The sequence below is a fragment of the Eretmochelys imbricata genome, chromosome 7, assembly GCF_965152235.1.
Source record: "Eretmochelys imbricata isolate rEreImb1 chromosome 7, rEreImb1.hap1, whole genome shotgun sequence".
NCBI lineage: Eukaryota > Metazoa > Chordata > Testudines > Cheloniidae > Eretmochelys > Eretmochelys imbricata.
Genome location: NC_135578.1, coordinates 120,102,546 through 120,118,631, shown reverse-complemented (window position 1 = coordinate 120,118,631; position 16,086 = coordinate 120,102,546). Strand labels below are relative to the sequence as shown.

The following is a 16,086-nucleotide window of genomic DNA, read 5'->3' as shown; positions in this document are numbered from 1 at the left end:
CCTGGTCATCACCCTGTCCCCATTACAAAGACTGTCTGAATAGAGGTATAATGGATAGGACGTACATGTGGAACTGCCTCTGACCTGTTTAGGGTCAGGGATCTTAAATGTTTTGTTAAAAACTGGAGCCCTGTATCTTTAACTGAGCAGTACAAAAATCATAGGAGCATAGAATCTTTAATGACTGCTGCTAGTGAACCTGCTTTTATACTATTCATAGCTTCCCTTTCTTGTTGATAAGGTGCTGTCACATTGCAGAGTCAATAATCTGGCTAGCTGCACTTTAACATGGAAAAGAGGCTCATTTCCATGCTGTAATTACATTGTGTTGTTGCGTTTGACACCCACTCTCATTTCAAGGCCTCTGGGGCATCACAATTGCTGCTTTTATCTGGGTGGTTTTCAGCCTTCATGTCACCATATACAACAGGAGAGAAGCTGGCTGGGTTTACATGTTTCCCCCAGTGTTGTTCTAAGGGATTAATCATGGTTTCCTAGAATCCTAGCAGTTAGACCTGGAAAAAAGACTTATTAGATCATTTAGTAGCCAGTGCAGGATCATTCCATACAGTACATTCTTCAGTGAGCCGTACAATCCCGACATAAATAGATTTGAGTGATGGGCCTTCCGTCCCTTCCTTAGGGAGTCTGTGCCACAATCAAACAGATCTGACTGCAAGGATGTTTTCCCTTAAGTTCAGCCGACATTTACTTTTTAATTTCTTCCCATTGCTCTTTGCGCCGACCTAAGTCATTCCCAATTATCATTAATGACTGGTTTATAGCCAATTGTATACTTAACAGCATCTGGTCTTTAAGAAACTCGTTAGAGGAGGGGAATTTTGGCAGCAAATTTATACATTGCCCATCCTATTCCCCCACCAGCCTCCCACCGAACACTTATTTGTGTACGGTTCTATTCCGATGGCATCGGATATGGGTGAAAAAGACATGCTGGAAGGCACCTGGGATGGTTCATATAGTGTGTGTGCATGGGTGCACCCCCCATCAAAGAGATGGGCAAGAGAATTAGGATTATGTTTGTTCCATGACTTTTCATCCTTATATGGGACTGCAAAGTCTGTTAATATGCACACATGTACACGCATACACATGCCCACACAAAGGACTGCAATGACTCTGGTTGTGCAAAGAGACAAATCCATAGGAAGTGGGGAAAACTTGCATGCCCCAATTTTAAAAGGGTGGTATCTTGACATGGTAGAGGATACATCTTCATGAGCACCTTATTTAGAAGATTAATGACAAAAATTGTGGCAGATGAGGAATCTCTCTCAAATAAAATCTAATCGGATACAAATGAGAAATATAAGAGCATATTTGGGAGAGGGAGAAGTGCTGTAGTTGTCTAGGACTTTAAAAGGAGAGAGAGAGTATGTTTGTTGATGTTCATCAATTTTTATTCTTCCACTGTGTGCTATTATTGTTTAGCAGCAGCACCTAGGAGCCCCAGTCATGGGCCAGGACCCCACTGTGCTAGGTTCTGTACAACACACAGAACAGAGAGACAGAGTCCCTGTATTATTGTTTTTAAATCAAGAAAAGATTAAGTAATTAAAGATGACAATCTGTCAGTTCTTTCGGGGCAAGGACATTCTTTTCATTGATGTGTGCATAGCACAATGGGGCCATTATCTCAGATTTAGGCCTATAAGTGCTACCATAATACAAATAGCCCATTTTAAAATACAAGATTAACCATCAGCAGTATCTCCATATTTTTGTCACTGCCCCAGGTCAACAGGTTTGAAAACATACATCATATCTGTTTCCACAGAAGTAAATATGCTGGATCTTGTACACTCTGTGTTGTCCCTAAGGGCACAACACTAGATGTCAGAAGAGCATAACAAAGCCAGTTCTTGGCTTCCGGAAGGAGACTAGCGTCATTCCGGTTGTCAATGAAAAGTTAATATATTAACAAAAATCAAGAGCAGTGCTTCAAGAGTAAAGCAAGCCAACAACCTTCTTTTATTCAAGGGGATAAATATATGTCCCTAGTCCTTCTTGTAGATAAACCTACTCAGAACTAGCTGGTTTTCCTGATTAACTCTCTAGGTTTCTCTATGGGTTTTCCTTCCCTTTTCCTTTCCCATAAGAACAGTCTTAAGTCCTGCCCGACAGAGTTTGGGGTACATAGACCCCACCACAGTATGGAACAAACTGTAGCCTGTTTAGGTTCTTCCTAGTGATAACAGCAACCCCATGCTAGCCCTATGCTGCGTTAGAAAAATGTATATATGTGGGTGATATTGGCTGGAGCTCCACAGGAAGCAGACAGCAAAGCATACAATTTCAAACAATGGTTAGGAAATAAAAGGTGTGGCATAAGAGTCAGCACAGAAACTAGAATGAACCACAAGGCTTTCCCAATACATGAAGTATCCTTCATTCATATTTAGAAACCAAACAGGTAAGGCCCATTACTATTTCTTATTACCTATGAATGTGCCCAGACAAAAAGCACTGCTCTTTAAAAACATTTAAATACAAGAAAGTGACCACCTTTCAACAAGAAGGCAATAAAAGAAAAGGCTGAAAATCCTCCATAAAATTTTTTTAAATGGTTTGAGGGGGAGAAAGCATAGCAAAAAAAAATTTTTTTTCCAATTAAGCTTTATTAGATCCCAGCAACACACATACAGAGAAAGTTAGTGAAGCCTTTCTGTTCTGCCAAACAAGTCTCTTAAATTTAGAGAGATTGTTTCATAACAGTTAGAACAATGGAGAAGGCATCGGGTCTCCTAAGTTCCATTTCCAGCACTGCCACTATAATTCTACATAAATTAATACAAGATCTTTGACCTCTGTGTCTCAACTGTCCTGATGGAGACAATACTGACCTACCTCACAGGGAGTGTTGAGAACTTACTCATCAGCATTCAAAAAGAGCTCTGAGATCCTTGGACAGTCATGCTACATAACTGAGACATAACTAAGACTGCAGAAAGCTGATACTGTTCTACAATAACACCCATTACTAATTAAACCCATTACATTTCTATACACACCAAAGAAATCATACACACATACCTGGAACCTGCTTAGATTCATTCATTTCCTTTATATCCTTAATGTAGAGTCTTGCAAATGCAGAAAAGACAGGATCCAACCCCCATAACAGGGAAGGCATCTCTGCTTCATACTTCGCAGGGTCGGACTGCATTCAGAAACCAAGTGACCAATTCGCATGAACAAGAACAGGCTCGGGACTGCTGATGATCTTTATCTACATAGGTAAAAAGATTCTATTACATATAGCCCTCAGAAATTGATAGTGAGTTTCCGGAAACTGTAGCACAAAACATGTAAAATATTTGCTGTGCTAGTTTACTTGAAGCGACCAGTAATAGCAGCTATAGCATTCTGCCATCAACTCCTTCAAATTAAACACAAATTAAGGGGATTTCCCTACAGAAGTAAAATGATCCAAAATATATCTCACTAATAGAGTTGGAGCATCACATGCCTTCTTTTTAACCTTTTTTACTTTTCTATTTCTCTTTTTGTTTATGGTTTTCTTCCTCTTTTCCCCCACTCCCCAAAAAAGTATCTTCCCCTATTCATCTACTTGAATATTTTACTGAAAAATTAGCTTATTTTATTGGAACCAAATGAAAGCAGCCACCTCTTCCCCATTTTGTGCCACACAACCTTCAATACTTCATACTGGTTACTTCCCCTTCCCTTTCATTCTGCTTATTCTCGTGTTCTCTTTTCTCACCACCATCATGACTAATTTAGACATCCCACTAGGCAGATAATTTCGGAAGACAGGTGTTCTGCCCAAAAATACCTGCCCTGGGACACCCAGTAGGAATTTTGAGCCTTGACATGCATTTTTGTTAACTTCCCCTTTGCTGGCATTTAACTTGTTCCTGTAAAGTACTCCAGGTTGCCCCAGAGCATGAAAGGAACTGTAGAAAACAATTCTATTTGTCCCCTTTTGCTGGGGAAGAACAAAAGAAGAACACCACTCACTTTCAACCTCCCCAATTTTAAGTGCAACAGTCATTCATGCTGGTATAGAGGTGAAGACATTTTTATTACTTAAGTACCTCAGTGCAGCCACTCCCTTTTGTTTACGCAAAATTAACACCAGCTTGCTTTGCCTGGATCTATTTTTGTTTCCTCCTCCCACAGGCAACTCTACTTTCTTCCATGCTGACCCTTACATACAGAAGGGCCTTCCAAAACCTACCCAACCACCCTCTCCTCATCAAATCCCTCCACAAAGTTAATTATCAGGGGGTAGCCATGTTAGTCTGTATCCACAAAAACAAGAAGGAGTCCGGTGGCATCCTAAAGACTAACAGATTTATTTGGGCCCAAATAAATCTGTTAGTCTTTAAGGTGTCACCAGACTCCTCCTTGTTTTTTCAAAAACTTAATGTCTCCCATGAAACCTACAAAGGTGTGAATTACATCAGGGGGTCTCAACCTTTTTAACACCCCTTCCCAACATTCTAGAAAAACTCCACAGCCCACCTGTGCCACAACTGTTCTTCTGCATATGAAAGCCAGGGCTGGCTTTAGGTGTAGCAAGCAGAGCAATTCCTTGCAGCCCCATGCTATAGAAGGTCCCACGATGCTAAGTTGCTTCAGCCCCAGATGGCAGGGCTGGGGGCCCCAGGCTTCAGACCCCATGGTGGGGCTTTGGCTTTCTGTCCTGGGCCCCAGCGAATCACACTGGCTCTGCTTGGAGGACCCCCTGAAACCTGCTCACAGCCCACAGAGGGCCCCAGACCCATGGTTGAGAACCGCTGAACTACACGAAGTTTAGATCAAACCTTACCAAGCAGCATGCATGAACTAATTCAGTCACTGTATGATCTTATTAACTTAACTCTCACCGCTCCCTGCTCCACTTTGGAGCTGTGCTCACGATTGCTCAGTGTGCCTGTATGAACTCTAGATTGTAAGCTTTACAAAGCAAGGTTGTGGGCAAATTGTGTGTTTTGTAGGGTACCTAGCACGCCTGTAGACATGGCAAAATTATTACTATCAGACTCCCCTTTCCATTTAATCCATTGCACACTTGCTCACATCCTCCCTCTAGAATGGTACACTCACCATTACTTAGGGCCAATTGTTTGGCTGCTCATTTCCAATCCACCTTGAGAATCACTTGTCCATTGGGTCTTGTTTTTAATGAAAATGTGAAGGGCCATTAGGCTAAGATTTTGTCACTGACCTTTACTAAAAATATCCATGATAAAATATGAAGGGACTGGGCAGCTACGGAGTGGCTGGGAGCTCTGGGGCCCCCCCACCACTCATGGGAGCTCAAGGGTCCCCCCGGCCCCAGTGGCAGAGGTCCCCCTGCTGCCAAAGCCATGGCGGAGGGCAGGGAGCTGCAGGGGTCCCCCTGTTCCCCACAGCAGCTGGCGGGGAGCTGCGGGGTACCCTCCACCCATGGCAGCTTGGAGCTTGGGGGCCTGCTGCGTCAGGCAGCAGGGGTACCTCACAGCTCCCTGCCGCTGTGGGAGGAGGTGGGACTCCGCAGTTCCCAGCCGCCGGGGCTGAAGTCACGAATCTATGACTTTCAAAGACCTCCACAACTTCCGCAACCTCCGTGGCAAAATCTTAGCCTTAGTCATAGCACATGAGGGAAGTCCTCTGTAAAATTAAATGTTAATAAACCTCCATTCTGTAGCTAACCAGAGCTAAAGCAGCCCATGTGTCAGAAGACCACGTTGTACGTAGTCAGGTCTAATGGTCAGAGCAGAAGTCAGGCCTACAGGTCAAAGCAAGAGATAAGAACAGCAGTCAGAGTCCAACTGCCAGAGCTCAGGATCAAGACAGAGTCAGAGCAAGGAATTAGGGACAGATCCAGAGTCAGAGAAGGCAGGAGCAGGGTTGGTTCAGAGGCAGGAGAGAGGCTGGGACAGGACTGGAACAAGGCAAGGTGCAGGGCAGGGTCTAGGCTGGATCAGGGCCGAAGCAGGGCTTGGAGTGAGGCAGAGAATTCACAGGCCTGTGCATTGAGCCAGCCAGAAAGCTACTGCTTGGCTTAAGATCTGGCCTAGTAGCTTCCCTAGTGAACCAGGCAGGGCAGTCTATCAGCAGCCTAGCTGACTCCTCAGGCTGTCAAGAGTCTGAGCAGGCGCAGGGCCTTATTCCTGACACCAGATTAGAGTGAAGGAAAGCAGTTCCGCTTAACCCTCTCCCACCCAGAAGGAAGAAGGCTTAAGATATCATGCCTGTCTCATGATGCTATGATATAAATTATTCAATATTAGGGGCACCTCTTCCCTGGAAAGTAACCTGACACAAGCAGATGGTTTTGGTTCCCTAGGGAAGTTTTTCCTTTTGTATAAATCAGTATCTCCCAAACAAGAGTCATTAGGTATATTCCACACATTGAATTCCAGCACCTGTCACAATTTTACAATAGAAGATATTTCTCTGAGCCAAGCCCAAGATGACACTTCTAGACCTAAAAGCAACAAGGGAAGAGTTAGGCAACAAGCAGGTCTGACTACATTTTACTGCATAACTTCACATGTGCTGGGGTGGAGCGGAAGAAGAAAGTCACTACTGGCACATGTGAATCCTTGGGATAATTAATGATGAAGAACTTTCCATCAGTAGCCCTGGAAATAAGGAGGTATTTGGGACTTCAATAGCAAGTACTGAATTTTAAGGATGGCCAAACATTCACAAAAGGTAGATAGGCTGGACTGGCACTTTCCTGAAATCTAGGCCCTGTACACAGTTTATATGAAGTGAAGCAGCTGCCCTCAGCTTTTCCTTCTCCCCCAACCAGCAGAGGGAAGGATCCAGCATGCATTGCTCTATTTTGAGCTGAACGCCCAAAGGCAAGGCCCATATTAACTCACTGCTCCTTCCTCCTGCCTGCGAACCTTTGCAGAAGGAGTTAATTCGGTGTTGCCAACTCATGATTTTGTCATGAGTCTCATGATAGTTATTGTTAAAGCCCCAGCTCCTGGAGTCAAGTGAATATGTGATGATCTCAGCCTTCATTCTTAAAAAAATAAGTAAGTTTCTAGCCCCTGTAGCTATGGAGAAAGCTTCAAAATGTGACCCCAGTGAAGCTCAAAATGCAGAAGTCAAACAAAGAACACCAAATCTATTATTTTTACATAATCTCATGATTACTCAGGGCATCACTGGGGACAGGTACAAGAGGGCCTCCTGGGGGCACCAGATGACTTTTACACTTCTTCATAAGTACTTCAGTGTATGTGAAACACCAACACACTCAGATGAAGCGTGCTGTAGAAACAAAAAGTTTCAAGTTTGGGGAAAGCCCTTGTGGAGTGGCATTTCTGCTTTGGCTGTGGTCTACTCAAAGGGCACCAGCAGGATTTTGTGGGGGTCCATGGATCACAACTTTTGTAAGCTCAAGAGCTTTAAATTCCTAGTGGTTAAAATGCAATGAGTTAGAAAGCATGGAGATCTAAACTAACTTCAGAAGAACACTACATGTGATGAGCAGCTCCTTAATGTTCATCTACAAACATATCCTCGCTTTTCCAGGTGGCAGATTCACATTTTCAGTACAGGAAGTTAATTTTCAGGTAGAGGGAATAAAGACACTGCATTGTACCCACTATCAGTTTTCTAAAATGATTGACAGTACATGTACAACCCTGCTTTCTTCTCCTCTCTTAGGAGCCCACCATGTGGTAGCCCCATTTGAATTATTTTTACAGACTTCAGTTTACCCTGTTAGGACCTATTTCAGCAATTCTTTGGTCCCCTAGGGCATGTCTATACTTACCTCCGGAGTGATCGATCCAGCAGGGGTCGATTTATCGCTTTTAGTAAAGATGCGATACATTGACCGCCGAGTGTTCTCCTGTCGACTCTGGTACTCCACTGGAGCAAGAAGCGTAGGCGGAGTGGAAGGGGGAGCGTCAGCAGCCGACCTACCGCACTCAAGACACCGCGGTAAGTAGCTCTAAGTACGGCAACTTCAGCTACGTTATTCACGTAGCTTAAGTTGCTTAATTTAGATCAGTCCCCCCCTTCGTGTAGGCCAGGCCTTAGAGATCTAAAGGAGAACACAAGTATATAGGGACTCATGATGCTATACCTCTCCACCCCTGCTGTGACTTCCATTCATCTAGTATCGTTGACCTCCACAATAGTTCTGTATTGAATTATCCCTGTCATTCCTTATAAGCACAATGGGAACATCCCACCATCTGGGCTTACCCTAAGAAAGGCCTCCCTTTTTCTCTCCTACTCCAAGAGAGGGATGGAAAAGAAACTTTTCAATGCATCTACTGGGCAATATTTTTCATTACTTCATGCGCATCTGTAATGTCATTCACAAATGTGCTTCCGGCTAGAAGAAGGAGTTAAAAAAAAAAAAATGTTGTCTGTCCTACCCATAGGAAACTTGACCCTATCTGCAAGTACCCTACCTACAGGATCCCCTAACGCCTAGCTGAAGTACCTGATCTTCCTATGTCTGTTTGAAAATTGACACTGGAAGTTTTGACACCTTAGGCAGAGTATCCCAGGGATTTATTAATTAGTAAGTCACCTGGGGAGAAAGTGGAACTTTCTATTATTCTAGTAGGGGCTTTAACTGCCTAATTGATACTGGTTATATGTTATCTGGAAGGAAGATAGCAGCTACACTGTATACTGAAGGTTTAGGGACATAGCAGGTTCCCTGAAGATGTGTAGATATTTGTGTCATTATCGATCATAATGCTAACAGACAATTCTGAGTAGATGCATGCACACTTAATACTTTAAGTACCAAAATGCTGTGACAACTCTTAGCAATGCAAACACTACAGAGTCCCACCAAAAGGTCAGCCCCTCCTGGACTTCACTTCATATACATAGTGTAGGGCAGCGGTCCCCAAACTGTGGGGTGCCTCCCGAGAGGGGGTGTTTGGCGTGTGGTTCACACCCTGGGCTGTGTTGGAGCAGACTGGCATGTCTGGCTCGACAAGGCAGGGTTCTGGAGGCCCAAACTGGCAGAGAAAACGGGATCAGAGGTAGTCTCAGCATATCAAGTGACAGTCCCAAGGGGGTTTCTGTGACTGAACCCGTCACAGTGTTTTCTTGTATCTTTATCACGTCCCTAAATAAAGGCTTCAGACAGGAAGTGCTGTAAGACACCTCTTGCAGCAAAAAGATTTTCAGATGCATCTCCAGAAACAAGCCTGTGAAAGCTGAGGGTGAATGGGGAAGAAGTACTTTGAGGCTTCCTTCCAGCTCACAGATACATTACTTTCAGTTTTACCTGGGGCAATTCCCCGACCCATTAAGCCATGTGAAAACAAGTTTCTGTTATGCTTCTCAAAGATTAGCTTCTCCCACACTGACTGCACTTGTTCTCAGGCTCATTAGCCGAGGCTATGAGAAAGATACCAAGAGAATGTTTTGCTGAACTCAATAAAGTTCATATGGGGTAGACTGTATGAAAGCAGCTCAAACAGCCGTAACTCTTTGCAAAACGGATATAATACAAATTGGGATAAAGTCAGCAATTTCCTGTAGCACTTCATTATAGGAAGCCATTGCTGTGCCTCATCACAAACTACTGTACATTTAGGCAGCCTGAGATCAAGGCCCCCCTCCACTGCCTTCTTCTAAACAAAAATATCTGCTAAGATAAACAGCTCTGTAGGTAAAGACAACGTTGTATTTCAGTTAATTGTAGACCTTCCAAGGCTAGAAATGTAATAGTCACGGTCAACAAGATTCAGAGTAGCAGCCGTGTTAGTCTGTATTCGCAAAAAGAAAAGGAGTACTAGTGGCACCTTAGAGACTAACCAATTTATTTGAGCATAAGCTTTCGTGAGCTACAGCTCACTTCATCGGATGCATCCAATAAGGTGCCACTAGTACTTTTTTTTTTTTGGTCAACCAGAGATTCTGGATCTGTGTAGATTCTTTTGGTAAGTTTCTTACAGAATGCTGCATTAGTTGTTCTCAAGCTGTGGATGATGGACCTCTGGTAGTCTGTGAAGCACGTTCTGATAATCTGGGGACTGGGAGAACTGGCTGGTCACACAGTGTTGGATCTCCTAACCCCAGCTGCTAAAGTCCAGTTTGTTTCCTAATATTAATTTTTGTGTAAGCAATTGCTGTAGTTGCCACATGATGTTGAGATTGAAAGTCTCCTTGCCACTCTCTCCCACTCTGCCTCATTTATCTGTTAAGATGTGCAAACTATAAAAAGATTTGAGAACCCCCACTCTGCAGTATTCGTGTTTCCCCAACTTTAATGTAGTTAGCCTGTCTCTAGATTCTGCTAAGCCTTTGCGGACTCTCTCTGCCTTGTAAAGAACATTTTGAATGCACCAGGACAGCACCAAATGGCACGTAAAAAGATTTTCTGAGCACAAATACCTCCTGGACCATTCCCTACAACAGCTTTAATTTACTCAGATCTCTTGGCCAGTCACTCAATTAGAACACTGATGTTATGGATATGCATGACATTCGTGACTCCCTATTATTGCTTCACATACTTAGAAATGGTAAACGAGCATCCTTTTGATGAGCAGGTTTGAAATGTGGTTTGGTTTAATTGTACTTCAGCTTTTGTAAACACCACTCTAAATGTTGCTGAAATTTTATGTCGCACCTTCTCACCACAAACTGCCTCCATGAATTACAACAAATACAATATGTGTAGCTCAGTCAGAAGCTGCAGAAATTACTGGATGAAATTATACGGACTTGTCTTATGCAGATGGTCAAACTAGATGATCCTACTAGTCTCGTCTGGCCTTAATGTATTAATATTGTGATGCTCTGCACTGTAAATTAAAATCCCTTCATTCTGCAAATTAAAGATTCCACGTCATTTAAGAAAAGGAGGAATACAATCAGTTTGCTAGTTATCTATATTTCAAAAAGCAGATCCTAGTGTCCAAGGGTTTGGATGAGCTATTGATGAACACAAAACAGCTGCTGTGTTTTGCCTAAACAATCACACTATTAGTATCAATTTCATTACTATGGAAGCTTAAAAATGCTAAATAAAACCAATTTTTATTCTACAATATAATGGTATCTTTGCCTTCAAAAATAAATATTGGAGAACACCTATTATGAAAACTCAAGTAACCCAAGCAACATTCTGCATTTAAAATTATGGTTCTGTGCGTGTAATGTATCATTAAACATGCAACCCAACAAATGGCATTTCTATGAAGTCACTTTTCACCCAACCCACCCCCCACCAACTACCAAAAACTCACCTGTATTTCAACTGTTTCCTGATTCTAATTTTGTTTAGACTTTCAACTTCATCTTTGCATTAATTAGCATTTAGTGTCATTATTTCCTCTTTGTGTTACTAACCAAATTTGATTCTATCACATTGCATCTCTTTCCATCTTGTGATTAAAGCATATCTTACTGCAAAACTAATAGTCTTTAGTAATTTATCTTGGTGTCAAAATGTGCTAGGTTTTGGAAATAAATTTTACTGAGAAACAGGTAATTTTTTAAAATGGTATATGTAAAGAATCAGATCACCTTCTAGACCATGTTTATGGCAAAACCTGAACTAGGCTGACTTACTGGCCTTAATAAAAAAAGATAATTTAAAAATACACAGTTGTAACTAGATTATCACATTACAAGTTGTTTTATCTTGAGACTCTGCAGCCAATCAGGACATAACAGAGCATGTCAGCAATTTTGGAAACAAGAACCTGTGGTATGGAGGAGGGAAATCAGATTTGGAACAAGAAAAGCCATGCTTGTAGATATATGTTCAGAAATGGTTGTGCCATTGTTGACTGAAAGCAATATTGAAATGCAAAGCAGTCTTTATCCCTTAATAAATTCCTAGTCTTAACTATTGTGTGACCTAGTGAAAATTTTAAAGCCACAAACAAACAAAGCAAATCAGCTTGTGCTCCTGTGCAAGAGGAAAGGTCTAATTACCATTTGGTGGTAAGACAACCGTGGTGTAGCATTTGCAGTGTGTGCTTTCATGTGACTGAACTAAGCCTTTTAATACCTATCAGATGGATGGTGCTCTACAAGATTTGAGTACTTTTTCTCATGTTCGTATACTGCATAATGAAGTTTTGATCCAATACCCTGAGAAGAGCTACAAGATGCCTTTGATTTAAATAAAAGATAATCTCTATTGATTAAAACTGGTTAAAGGGACTAGAGTATTATTATTCCTTTTGGTAATATTATAGACATTTAATTAAACAAAAATAATTATATGTTCTTTCTAAAGAAATCCAGATTACCGATTTACTGGTGTACTTCATGAATGCTGTGAAAGACTGTTATAAGAAGTATTTTAAAATGTTCAGTTTAATATATAGGTATATTCCAAAAATAGTGATTAATATTTATTGAAAGATATACCCATTTAAAACCTACAGGTTCCCCGGGAATAGTAATTTATTAGAAGTTATGAGTGTTACTCAATTAAGAGATTTACCTAACAGAGATCTACTAAACGCACACTGTAGTCAACTTATTCAGACAAAAGCAACAATCTTACAATAGGGAAGTTAGAGGAATACACATTTCCTAATGTGGCCAATTGTCAGAAACCTATAGTCCACTGGATATCACATTTTAAACTACACATGTGTATTTGAAAGGGCTTTTATCTGACATACTAATGTTTGAATTTCAAAAAAAGGAAGTTTGATTATACAATTGTCAAGCAGTTGATGCATATTCACATTACATCTATGAGGCAATACATAGCTTATCAATTCTAATAAGCATGGCAGCACAGTTTAGCTGTCATATTGTATGCAGGATTGATAGTCTGTTTCAGCATCCCATTCCTGAAGGTAACATTGTAGTTAGCCTGCTAGAAATACCAGGTCAAATATATAACTTCTCAAAAGAAAAGGAGTACTTGTGGCACCTTAGAGACTAACCAATTTATTTGAGCATAAGCTTTCGTGTAGCTCACGGAAGCTTATGCTCAAATAAATTGGTTAGTCTCTAAGGTGCCACAAGTACTCCTTTTCTTTTTGCGAATACAGATTAACACGGCTGTTACTCTGAAACCTATATAACTTCTGTAACAACTCCACTGAAGTCAATATTTTAACAAGGAATACATTTGGCCCAATACATTTTGCTGAAGTAGAAAAAAAAATCCCTTTTTTCAATGTCAGTTCTTGAATAAAAATCAAATATTTGACAGACCTTCAAGGATTTGCATCTTTAAAATTTTCCAACTTTATTCAATGATATTTAATTTCAAATAAAACCAACTGGATAAAGTGCATCTCTAAAGGTTTCTAGGTATGCTGATAATTTAGTAATGTTGACATTTTATTTGTCATTCAGTCTCAAAGTTTAACATCCAACTGAGATGAAGGCAGCCAGCTGTCTGCAGATCCTACAAGGCAGCCCTACATCAGTTTCACATTGAGAAGGATTTATTCACAGACAGAAGGGCTAGTAATGTTATTAAACAATCTAAAATTCTGCAGAAAATACCAACTAAGAACCTAGGCTGCTGGTGTGTTGAGATCACTACCTTGTACTCTATCAGTCTGCATCAATTTGCTGCCTCTTGTCTTATGCTTGGATTGTAAACTCTTGGGGCAGAGACTGTCTTTTTGTTATGTGCATTTACAGCACCTAGCACAATAAGGTCCGAGCCCGTGACTAGGGCAATTAGACACTACAATAATACAATCAATCAATTTGTATACATTTGAGCTCTCCCCTGATATTTACTGATGAGCTGAGGGAGACGACGTCATGAACCCACCTTGTTTGCATGGATACACCTATTCTGCCTAGGCATGCAGCATGAGGGCAATGCTTTGTTCAAATGATCATTTTTTGCTGGTGTTGGATCACAACTCACCTTGTTATTGGGGGCAAGGCTAATCATAGATTCCTAGGAATGGAAGGGACTTCCAGAGGTCATCTAGTCCAGTCCCCTGCACTCATGGCGGGGCTAAGTATTAACTAGACCATCCCTGACAGGTGTTTGTCTAACCTGCTCCTAAAAATCTCCAACAATGGAGATTCCACAACCTCCCTAGGCAATTTATTCCAGTGCTTAATCACCTTGACAGTTAGAAAGTTTTTCCTAATGTCCAAACTAAAAAGGGGCCTTGCTGCAAGTTAAGCCCATTGCTTCTTGTCCTATCCTCAGAGGATAAGGAAAACAATTTTTCTCCCTCCCCCTGGTAACAACATTTGATGTACTTAAAAACAGTTATATCTCCCCTCGGTCTTCTCTTCTGCAGACTAAACAAACACAATTCTTTCAATCTTCCCTCATAGGTCATGTTTTGTAGACCTTTAATAATTTTTGTTGCTCTTCTCTGGATTTTCTCCAATTTGTTCACATCTTTCCTGAATTGTGGCGCCCAGAACTAGACACAATACTCCAGTTGAGGCCTAACCTGCACAGAGTAGAGCGGAAGAATTACTTCTTGTGTCTTGCTTACAACATTCCTGCTAATACATTCCAGAATTATGTTTGCTTTTTTTGTAACAGTGTTTACACTGTTGACTCATATTTAGTTTATGATCCACTATGACGCCCAGATCCCTTCTCACAGTACTCCTTCCTAGGCAGTCATTTCCCATTTTGTATGTGCGCAACTGATTGTTCCTTCGTAACTGGAGTACTTTGCATTTGTCCTTATTGAATTTCATCCTATTTACTTCAGACCATTTCTCCAGTTTGTCCAGATCATTTTGAATTTTAATCCTATCCTCCAAAGCGCTTTGTCAAGGTTCCTTCCCCACTCTGAACTCTAGGGTACAGTGGGAACCTGCATGAAAACCTCCTAAGATTACTTTTACCAGCTTAGATTAAAACTTCCCCAAGGTACAAGCTATTTTACCTTTTGCCCTTGGACTTTCGCTGCCACCACTAAATGTCCAACACCGGTTACTGGGAACGAGTCCGTTTGGAAATGTCTTTCCCCCCAAAATCCTCCCAAATCTTACACCCCCTTTCCTGGGGAAGGTTTGATAAAAATCCTCACCAATTTGCATAGGTGACCACAGACCCAAACCCTTGGATCTTAAGAACGACGAAAAAGCATTCAGTTTCTGAAAAGAAGAATTTTAATAGAAGTAAAAAGAATCACCTCTGTAAAATCAGGATGGTAAACACCTTACAGGGTAATTAGATTCAAAACATAGAGAATCCCTCTAGGCAAAACCTTAAGTTACAAAAAGACACAAAAACAGGAATATCCATTCCATTCAGCACAGCTTATTTTCTCAGCCATTTAAAGAAATCAGAATCTAATGCATATCTAGCTATATTACTTACTAAGTTCTAAGACTCCATTCCTGTTCTGTCCCCGGCAAAAGCATCACACAGACAGACAGAGAGGCTTTGTTTTTCCCTCCCCCCAGCTTTTGAAAGTATCTGGTCTCCTCATTGGTCATTTTGGTCAGGTGCCAGAGAGGTTATCCTAGCTTCTTAACCCTTTACAGGTGAAAGGGTTTTTCCTCTGGCCAGGAGGGATTTTAAAGGTGTTTACCCTTCCCTTTATATTTATGACACACTTGCAACCCCTCCAGCTTGCTATCGCCCGCAAACTTTATAAGTGTACTCTCTATGCCATTATCTAAATCACTGATGAAAACATTGAACAGAACTGGACCCAGAACTGATCCCTGCACGAACCCCACTCGATATGTGCTTCCAGCTTGACCATGAACCACTGATAACTACACTCTGGAAAAAGTTTTCTAATCACTTCTGCACCCACCTTATAGTAGCTCCATCTAGGTTGCACTTCCCTACTTTTTTTTTTTTTTTTTTTTTATGAGATACAGTATCAAAAGGCTTACTAAATTCAAGATATACCACCTCTATCACTTCCTCCCTATCCACAAGGCTTGTTACTTTGTAAATCCTTATAATAAAGGGTTGTTATCCTTGTTGTGTGAATCAAGGGCATAAGAACTGTGCTTGGCATGCCCTGATTGAGGGACTCACCCTCAACTAAACTGCACTTGCTAGACAGGCGACAAGAGTGCCAAAGAACAGTGGAGTTGAGACACAAGTGTAGTGGGGACAAGTATTTGTACCTGGTGGTGTGGGCTCTGCCTAAGGATCCTAGACACCATTTGACCCTTCCTCTC

General features: G+C 41.4%; 1 protein-coding gene across 4 annotated transcripts in view; it reads right to left on the bottom strand.

The window, feature by feature from the left end:
* STN1 (STN1 subunit of CST complex) overlaps positions 1-16,086 on the bottom strand; it is a 62,784-nt gene that overhangs the window by 37,407 nt on the left and 9,291 nt on the right. For all 4 annotated transcript variants that reach the window (XM_077823238.1, XM_077823237.1, XM_077823240.1 and 1 more), the window contains one exon: positions 3,055-3,250. In XM_077823238.1, coding sequence (XP_077679364.1) covers positions 3,055-3,187 — 133 coding nt within the window. In that variant the 5' untranslated portion in view covers positions 3,188-3,250. The remainder of the gene's footprint in view (positions 1-3,054; positions 3,251-16,086) is intronic.